Here is a 10,460-nt window from a genome sequence, read left to right on the forward strand (position 1 = left end):
TGCTTGAATTATACTGAAATCATCCCCCCACCCATACTGTCTTTCAAAGAACCAGTAACTGGTGCCAAAAATTGGGGACTGCTAAGCTGAAAGGTTGTGAATTTTGTTGATCTTTTCCAAGAACCAACTTTTGGTTTCTTTGGTGTTCTCTATTGTTTTTCTATTCTCTGTTTTGTATCTGTCTCCCCAACTTTTCTATTCTCCATTTTGTTTATGTCAACCCAACTGTATTATTTCTTTTCTTCTGCTAGCTTGAAATTTAATTTGCTCTTCTTTTTATTTCCTTAATATGTTAAGTTATGTAATTGACCTTAGATCTTTCTTCTTAGTTGATGTAGGCATTTACAGCTATAAATTTCCCTCAGAGCATTGTGATTTTTTTTTCCTGCTTTTTCACTTTACCCTTTAAGTTTTGGCAGGCCTATTGTGTTTTTGTTTTCATTCAACTCCAAGACTTTTCTAATTTCCTGTGATTTCTCTCTGACCCATTGGTTGCTTAAGTCTCATTTACTTTTTACACAGTTACAAACTGTCCAGTTATTATTTTATTGTTGATTTCTAACTTCATCCTATTGTGGTTGAAGAAGTTATTTTGTACAACACTGTCTTAATATTTGTTGTGACCTTTTTCTTCTTATGTGCACTTGAGAAAAATGTGCATTCTGCTGTTGTTGGGAGGTGTCTTATGCATATGTCTGTTAGGTCTTGTAGGTTTATTGTTTTGTTTATTTCCTCCGTTTCTTATTTACAGATCAAATTTCACTGATCTGTCCATTATTGTAAATGAGGCACTTAAATCCCAAGGAGTATTGTAGAACTGTCTATTTCTCCCTTTAATTCTGTCCATTTTTGTACATGTGTTTTGAGGACATGATATATATGTATTTAAATGTTTATCTTGTTCCTGTATTGAACCTTTCATTAATATACAATATACTGGTCTTGTGTAGCCTTTTCTGATTAAAAGTCTATTTTTTATAGTGGTGTAACCAACTCAAATCTATTTTAGTTACTATTTGGAGGGAGTACCTTTTCCCTTCTTTTACTTTCAATTTGTGTCTTTGGATCTAAAACTAGTCTTTGTAGACAATGTATAGCGAGGTCTTTTTTAAAACTATTGCTGATGTGTATAGTTTATTAAAAGTAAGAGTCAAAGCTTAAAATTTTCTTTTTTCTTGGCCAATTTTGCATGCTTGAATCTGGTAATCAGAATGACTGATCTGAAAACAACAATATGCAGTATAAGAACCATTGCTGAACTACCATCTTGTATGGTGAAGCTGTGCCTCATTTCCAATTTTTTTTTTTTTTTATTACTTGTTACTGTCTTTGATGGGTTGATCAATCTTACATTCTTACATCTAGTGAACTGAGCAACTTGGTTGAAGATAACAGTATGTAATGTAGCAGTCTTTGTTAATTCCTATCATTTTGTTTTGAGGTCATGTATTGTTTGTGCTGTTTTTAAATTTTTTGTTAGTTTTTTTAATTTTTAAAGTTATAAAAACTATTCTGCCAGTAGTTTTGTTTTGATTGGAGAGTTTAATATGTTTATGTTTAGCCAGTAAGAAGGAAGGACTTATTTCAGCCTTTTACTGTTCATTTTGTGTCAACATTATAGGGGTGTTTGACTGTCATTTCTCCCACTACTTTTTAAATTTTGTGTTTAATTGATATTTTTATATAAAATACTTTGATTCTCTTCTTATTTCCTTATGTGCCTAACTTATGGATATTTTCTTTGTGGTTATAATGGGGATTACATATAAAATTTTAAAGTTATAATAATCTAGTTTGAGTTTATGTCAACTTAATTTCAAAGCATATAAATACTGTATCTATGTAGCTCTACCACTCTTTTTACTAGTGCCATAGATTACAACTTTATACTTCATGTGTCCAATAACATAAAATAATAATTGTTCAATGCATTTGTCTTTTAAATCACATAGAAAGTCAAAAGTGGAGTCACAAACCAAAATTATATAAGTACAAGCTTTTATATTTGCTCACATATATTTCTTTCCTGGGGGTTTTCATATCTTTTGAATTAATGTCTAGTATCTTTTTTTTTTGTAATCTGAAAGATTTCTTAGCATTTATTACAGGACAGATCTACTGATAAGAAATTCCTTGGCTTTTGTGAACATCTTAGTTTCTCTTTTATTTTAGAAGGATAGTTTAGCTGGATACAAAATTCTCAGTTGATAGAATTTTTCTTTCATCATTTTGAAAATATATCAACCCACTGTCTTTTAGATTCTAAGGTTTCTGCTGAGAAATCATATAACAGTCTTATTGGGGATAACTTACATACGATGAATCCCATTTTTTTGTTGCTAAGATTCTCTCTTTGATTTTGGCTATACACAGCTTGATTATAATCAATAGTTTGGAGATTGTTGAACTTCTTAGATTCGTAGACTTAATATCTTGCACCAAATTTTGGGGGGTTTTGACCACTATTTCTCTTTGTCCCTTTTTCTGTTCTTCTGGAACTCCCACAGTGTGTACATTGGTCTTTTTAATGGTGTCTTACAAAATCTTTTTTTTTTTTTTTTTGGTTTTTCTCCGGTACCGGGAACCGAACTCACGACCTTGTGCTTGCCAGGCAGGCGCTTTTGCCGCTGAGCTAAATCCCCAGCCCCACAAAATCTTTTAATTCTGTTCATTTTTTTCTTTTTTCCTCCTGTTTCTCAAGACTACATGACCTCAACTGACTGATCTTCAGTTTCATTGACTTGTAATATCACCTACTATTGAGCCATTTGCTGAATTTTTCATTATTGCATTTTCAACTCCAGAATTATAGTAGCTCTTTGTTCAATGATAATTTGTTTCATTGTTGATGTTATCTAACAGATATCATTTTTATCCTTTCCTTTAGTTCTTTGGATATACCATACTCAATTATTTTAACATGTTTTAAATTACCAATTTAAAGTTTTTATTTAGTTTTTGTCCAGTGTTTAAAATTCCTCAGGGACATTTTTTATTGACTGCTTTTTTTACTGTATGTGGGTATACTTTGTTGTTTACTGGCATACTTCCTAATTGCTTTGTTGGAAACGACATTTTGAATAATGTGAGAACTCTGGACATAATTTTCTCTTCTTTCTTTAGAGTTTGTTACTGCTGACTGCTGTGGTCATTATTCATTTGCTTTTTTGCTTAGTGGATGTTCTGAATTCAGGAAAAATCAGTACAGAACATTGTGTCTTCAGTGTTGCGGTAGCTCCTGGTGTGCTTGCTCAGTTAGCCTGTGGTCATCTAGTGTCTAAGCAGAGATTGCCCCTAAATGTTTAGAACCTATAAGCATTTTAGTCTTTGAGAAGGGGCTCTGTATATGTGTTGAGGTAACCTTTCACAATTCACCCAAGCAGTTGACAACTATGCCTTTGCCTTCACAGTCAGTGTAAGTGGTGCCTCAAGATTAGCAATGATGCTAGAGTATAGGACCTTCTCAGGTCTTTCCTGACCTTCTAGAATTTCATGAATATGTTGAAGATTTTTAAAGCCTCCTATGGGTATGTTGTTCCTGAATTTTTCTTTTCAAGCCCAAATGTTGCTCATCCATGGAAGTTGTCCTATTAAACAGTTCCCTCTGCTTATTTCCAGTGACTGATCCTGAGGAAAATATAGTCATACCGGTTAAACTCTGAGTTGGGTTAAAGACAGGCTTTTTGTTTGTTTGTTTATTTGTTATCTTGAGACAGAGTCTTGCTATGCAGTTCAGGATGGCCTTGAGTTCACTTTGTAGCCCAGGCTGGTCTCTAACTCTCAATGATCCTCCTGCCTCAGCCTCCCAAGTGCTATGATTACAGGTGTGTGCCATCAAAGACAGTTTTGCAAATGGGGTAGTTCAAGGAATTATCAGATAGTTCAAATTATGACAAGATTTTGAAGGTATAGTTTTGAAGTGGCTCTAATATCTTTCTGTTTCTTCCAGTAGCTGTTAGATTTCTGGGTGTTTTTTTCCTGTACCTGAATGCTGTTAGTTTTTAAGTCTACTAGTGGCTCTGGAAAGAGGGAGATGACGGTGGAGAAAGCTAAAATCTTACATAGCTCACTGCTTTTTACTAGGATTTTACTGGTTTTTCAAGTGAACACTTCTTGAATTGCTGCAAGCCTTTGCTTAATTTCTAGATATCTGAAGTAATTAATTCTGACAACTTTTCCAATGTTCCATTATATGGAGGAAAGGATTTTCCATGGTGCCTTATTTCTGGATATTTGGTTTTTGACTCTTGGGAAATTGATGATATGGTAATTAAGATCTGAAAATCTCTGTAGAGCCCCAAGGATTAGTTTCTTTACTGTTGTTTTTCAACTGAATTTATAGGTTTGATAAATTTGGCTTGATTATTTGAAGTGCTAGGAGTTTCTCCTTTGTGCTTGTTATGGCTTGTATACAGCTATCCCCACAAAGCTCAAGCACTCACAGGTGGGGCTTTTTAGAGCTGGGTGTATCTAGGGTATGTGATACTGGGATTAAGGGTATGTGGTACTAAATTAGTCCACTGATTAGAATTTGCATAGTTATGGGTATAGATAATGGGAAGGCCCACCTGGGGGGTGCGTGGCACCACCCAAAAGGCTGGTAGCCTGGATGGAATAAAAGGGAAAGAGAGGAGGCTTGCTGCCTGCTGCAGCTCCTTGCTTACTTGCTGTCTTCTGCTTGCCATGCCATGGGCGGTTTCTCCTCTGTGTTGCCCCTCTGGTGTCCCACTTTGCCTTGGAGTCAGCTGGCTATGAACCAAAACCTCTACTGTAAATTAAAACAAACCCTTTAATTTTGGGTGCTGAGTATTTCATTTCAGTACTGAGAAAAGTGAGAGCTTTGTTCCAAGAGGGAGGTCATTGCTGTGATGATACCTGACCTTGTGGTCCAGGAGACTTTAGAACTGGTTTGTGGGAAAGTTTGGAAAGGTTTGGGGATGCCAGTTGAAGAAGCAGCCCAGAAATTCTGTAAGCTGACCTTGACGGGAGATTCTGATCAGATCTCAGAAGATGAGAATGCTTATAGAAATATACCCAGTAAAAACCAGGCTCAGGAGGCAGTTAGGAAAAAGGACTGCACTGGCTATTGTACTCCAGGCCATGTGTGTTATGCTTTGGTAGAAAAATTTTCTGCATTTTGCTCTTGTCAAGAGACTTTGCCTAAGACTGAAATTAAGGGCAGTTTACTAATTAATCTGGAGGAAGGAATTTCAAAGCAGTCTAATGTTAAGGTGATGGAATAGCTACTGTTGGCCAGATTTATGTTGAGAATCAAGAGCAGAGCCCAGAAGAATGATTCAAAATGTTGTGAGTATGGCCAGCAAGGAAGTTCCAGTGAAACTGATCCTGCAAAGATAGAACAGGAGAGAATTTGGTTGCTGAAAAGATTAGCAATAAAAGCCAAGTATTTTGGAAGAGGACAATAGAAAAGATGCCCTGAGGATATCACAAGAACCACCAGTACTCCATCATTTGCAGCCTCAAAATAGTACAAGTGAAAGACTTTGCTTTAAGAAGAGAATTCCTGGGCACCACATTTCAGAATGGCTACATCCTAGAAAATTTGTTCTTGGGACTGGGCACATAGCACTCAGCAATCCAGGCACTGGAGCCCCACAACCAAGAGAGAAGGAGGCCTGGCTATACTTTCAGTTGGTGGCCGACTTTGGCATCACCCATGTGGTAGTGCTTTTAGATGTATGCAGTATGCAAGAGTTGTGGGGTCGGGAAGGCTTCTACCCAGATTTGAGAAGAAGGAGCCCAGGCAGTGAGCCCCTGAGAGGGCAGTGTGCGAAGTTGTGAGTAGCATAGGAGACTCAAGAAAACTGAGGAAATCAGAAGTATGGACTGTCTGAATAAAACTCCATGGAGTGAACAGAGCCAGTCCAAGAGAGAAGCCAGGGGAGCTATAACTACCAGCAGTGCCACAGGGGCAGAGCTAGCCAAGCCCTTTGAAGTCTACATCTTGCCACAGATTGTACCAGATGCTGAATGGACATGGAACTATGGGATTTCATGTTTGTTCCACGGGATTTTGGACTTGGTTTGGCTTGAATCCTTTCAATTCTCTTATTTGTACCTTTTGGAATGGGAAAGTTTACTTTGTTTCATTTTATACTGAAAGTGTTTAATGTTCTTTTCACTTATACAGGGGCTCACAACTAAGAGTTTACCTTACATCTCAGAGGAGACTTTGGAGTTGGAGTTTTCAGCAATGCTAAAACTGTTAGGAATTTGGCAACTCTTAGAGATGGACTAAATGCCTTTTGCATAAAGGGATGTGCATGAGTCTTTTGGGGGTCAAGGGCAGAATATTATGATTATGTCTAGATGTCCACACAAAGCCTCAAACACTCCTAGGTAGGGCTTTTTAGAACTGGCTGGATCTAGGACATGTGATACTGGGATTAAGGTTGTGTAGTACTAAATTAGTCTACTGATTGGAATTAGCATAGTGCTGGGTGTGGATAATGAAAATGCTCATCCTGGCTATGGGTGGCACTGCCCAAAATGCTTGTAGCCTAGATGAGTTAAAAGGGAAAGAAGGCAAGCTTGCTGCCTGCTATCACTACTTGTTTGCTTTCTGCCTCTGCTTGCCATGCCATGCACTGTTTCTCCTCTGTGTGTCACCTTGCTTTGGAGCCAGGTGTGAACTGAAAGATCTACAAACTGTGAGCTAAAATAAACCTTTCCTCCTTTAAGTGTGGGTGCTGAATATTTTGTCTCAACAATGAGAAAAGTAACTAAGATAGCACTCTCTACAAACAAGAGTCTCCTCACAGACTTTGTTCACTCAGGTGACACATTTAGCCCATTGTGCAAAGGGGGCGCTTGGGAAGGTTACACATAGGATATCTCTCTGACCTCCAATGTTTGCCTATACTATTTTTTTTCTTACTGTGTCATATCCTTTGCTTTAAAATAAAAGCCTTTGTGGGGGCTGGGGATTTAGCTCAGCAGCACAGCACCTGCCTGGTGAGCGCAAGGTTGTGAGTTCAATTCCTGATACTGGAAAAAATAAAATAAAATAAGAAATAAAAAATAAAAGCCTCTGTGAATAAACTTTGGTGAATCCTTTCAAGTAACCCAAGTGGGGAAATCTTTGCAATGGCATATCCACATAATATAATACTATGGAGCTGTAGAAAATTATGTGGAATGTACCTGTGAACAGATATGGAAAGACAGCCATGATACACTGTTAAATAAAAATGCAGATGCACAACTGCAATATAGTATACTAATTCTGATGGGGAAGAAAAGGAAAGAAATACAAGAGCTTATGTTTGCTTGATATGTATAAACACAAATATGAAAGCACAAAAAAAATTTAAACAGTTACTATAAAAAAAGAAGCAAGATATCTCAACCTATAACTTTTAAGTGAAATAAATCAGACACAAGGTTAAATATTACATACTTCTTTTTACATGAGAAGCCCAAAATATAAATAAAAAATGAAATAAAGTAGGGAGATAGAACTTTCTCAAATGGAAAGGGGGTCAAGACACAGGGGTAATGAAGAAAAAATTAAAATGTGTTACATAAATGTACCAACTTCCCACAAGGGATGTAATAATTATGCCCTGCAAATATGTACATGGATTTTTAAAAATATATGAATATATTACTGATCCAAAAAAAATGAAACTTCAAAAGTTAATAAAAAGGAAAAGAAAAATTAAGGCATGTGACCCAAGAGGTATGACAAGGTACTATAAGGGTTCATATTAAGTATCAAGAAATAAAGGTGGAAAAATAATAGACACGCCAAAGTGCAACATAAACACGCACAGTCAAAATAAACTGCAGTGCAAAATGCAAGGCTGAAGTTTCACCGGGTGCCATGTAAAAGACTTGGGTTATTGCTTTAGGGTTATTGGTCAGGATTTTTGAACAGCAGCACTAATGACATTTCAGGCAGGCTACCTAGTTGTTGTAGGAGGCTGTTTTGTGCATTTATGGATGTTTAGTAGTATTCCTGACCTCTGCATACTAGATAAAAGTCACCCTCCCTTCCGCCAGTGGTGACAACAGAAACGCTCTCCAGACACGGCCAAATGGAGAAGAGGCACCAAAGTTGTCCTATGACTTTTAAGGGAGTGTCACTGCTTTAACTGATCTGAGTAGGAAGTAGATTTTCTGAGCAGCTTATTAAATTTTTTCAAACGTTTCTAGTGAATATTTTCCTGGCAAATGGTCTATATTCCAGAACTACTTTGTCATTGAAATGGCAAATATTTTATAAGCTTTTCCAGTTCTAAAAATTGTTATCATCATCCTGATTCAGCCAGGGTGTTATTTTGTAACTTCTTTTGAGTAACATCGATTTACCAGAAACATTTTTATTAACAGAACGTTTAAATTGCTGAACCATCAGAGTGGTCTTATCACTTGGAAACTTTTGTGAGAGCCTCTTTCTATTTCTTGAATGATGTTAGAGAAGTGGAATTAATACTGGTGTCCACATGGATGTTTTCCACTAGAATTTCTTATGTATGATCGAGGGAAGGGACATGTCTAATGTGTAGAAGTGATCCTGTTACTTCTTTCCTTTTTTTTTTTCTTTTACCCTTTCCTGGGGAGTCTGGAATCCTTCAAAATCCTTCAAGAAATTGTCCAGGGGGTGATAAGGCCATCATTAGTGCATTAGCTGCACATCCGTCACAGGTCCCATCTGTTGATCTAAACCCAAGAAGCCCTGCCCTTTGCCGTAGATCACAGTTCTGGCAGCAGAACTCGGGGTAGGTTTGTGAACTAGAGACCTCTCCGTCGGCTCTGCACAGGATCTTCTCAGAGTCATCCGTGTAGTCATAATTATTTTTAAGTATAATTGTCCTGTTTCTGAAGAAAGCAAACCAGCCCGGAGCCAGGAGACTGAACCACATGCATCTGCCTAGCTTAATGTAAAATTCCTTTCCATCTCCTGGTCTTATTCTAGGGGTTTTTTTTTGTTAATTTCAGTTCCAGGAGCAAGAAGGAGTGCATTTCCCAGGACAGTCATCTTGGCTTTCCCTGTTCCTAAACTCAGGTGAAAGGGCTTCACCACTGCAAGACAGATCAAGAAAAGCAGGACAACGACGCCGGTTTTAAGGCTGCAATAGAAAAAATATTTTCAGCCTGAAAACACTGGAGTCTAGAGACTGTATATTCTGAAATAAATCTCGAGTTTAAAACTGGATCTGAACTATCCGCTCCTCTTTCTTCCCGAGCGCCTCCTGATCCTCGCCACCAGCTTGCCTGCATGGCGTGCATGCGTGCATGCAGACTTGGGACTCGCCAAGGACAGACCTGGGAACTCGCCCTGGCGCAACAGCTAAATAGCAAACAGATGCCTGGCCTGCCAAAGACCTCACCGAGGAGGGCACCGCCTGGGAAACCAGTTCCAGCCCCGCGGTTTCCGGGTGGAAAGGCTGGCGGCTGGATTGCTGTATCCTCTTTGCTGAAATGAACGGGCTTTGAAAGCAGCAGTCCCTTTCCCCCAGGCGCGGGTGCAAAGAGCCAGACCGGGGTCCCGCAAGGGAATCGCCCGCCATGGAAAGTTGTGGCGCTAAGCGGAAGCTTGCTGCCTCCCACTCTCCCCGTACAGGAGCCCCCTCCTCTCCGGTGAGAGCAGATGACCAGCTCCCGCTGTCTGTCGCCTTCTCGAGCTGTCAGCCCAGCTTCTCGAGCTCCAGAAAGTCTCCAGGACTCTGGACCTTGTTTCCAAGTTCTCCTTTGCTGCCTGGGCTGCCCGCACCCGGGCTTACTCAGGAGGGAACTTGGGGGCCACAGTTTTGGCTTCAAATGTTTGGTGTGACGGCGCGCTCGGCGCTCGCAGTTATTTCGGAGCGCGTCTCCGCGGGTCCGGTCCTCCAGTTCCACCCCGTCCCGGCGCACGAAGCCGTGGGTAGCGGCCCACCCATTGTCTTGCCGGCAGCTCAACGCTGTGGTCAAGGCGATGAGGTGCCGGGTACCTGAGCTTTCCCCGACAGCACCTAGAACCGGGGCGCCTCGCCCCAAGCCCCGCGGCCCCGAACAGCCACGTGGGAGAGGTCCGGGCTCGAGGCGGCCGCCGCTCCTCACCGCCCATCCGGGCAGCACGGCTCCCTCTGCACCCTCGGGGCGCGCGCCCTGGGGCGCCGGGTCCGCCTCTTCCCCGGCCTGGCGGGCGGGGTGGGTAGGCAGGGACCTGGATCTGATTAAGTGGGAGAGGGAAGCCATGGACCCGCTCTCTCCCGTCTCTGTCCTCCCAGACTGCTGAGCAGGAGGGACGTGCGGGAGACAAGCGGCGGGGTCCCAACCCGGGCGCCCAGCCTGGGGGTTCGCGCCTGCATCTCGGGTTCGCCCTGGCCATGGGGCCCCCGTCCAGCTCCGGCTTCTACGTGAGCCGCGCCGTGGCCCTTGTGCTGGCCGCGCTGGTCGCCGCGCTGCTCCTGGCGCTCCTCGTCCTCGCCGCCCTCTACGGCCACGGCCCGCGC

At 40.9% G+C, this 10,460-nt stretch overlaps 1 protein-coding gene across 1 annotated transcript in view; it reads left to right on the plus strand.

Moving 5' to 3' along the window:
* Positions 1–10,187: 10,187 nt before the first annotated feature.
* The window catches only part of Lvrn (laeverin), a gene marked incomplete in the record, with an annotated part of 61,814 nt that continues 61,541 nt past the window's right edge, over positions 10,188–10,460 (plus strand). Inside the window, 1 exon segment of the mRNA XM_013506949.1 lies at positions 10,188–10,460. Within this exon segment, the coding sequence (XP_013362403.1) occupies positions 10,335–10,460 (126 nt within the window).

The sequence above is a fragment of the Chinchilla lanigera genome, unplaced genomic scaffold (genome assembly GCF_000276665.1).
Source record: "Chinchilla lanigera isolate Chin_1 unplaced genomic scaffold, ChiLan1.0 scaffold00007, whole genome shotgun sequence".
Taxonomy (NCBI): Eukaryota; Metazoa; Chordata; class Mammalia; order Rodentia; family Chinchillidae; genus Chinchilla; species Chinchilla lanigera.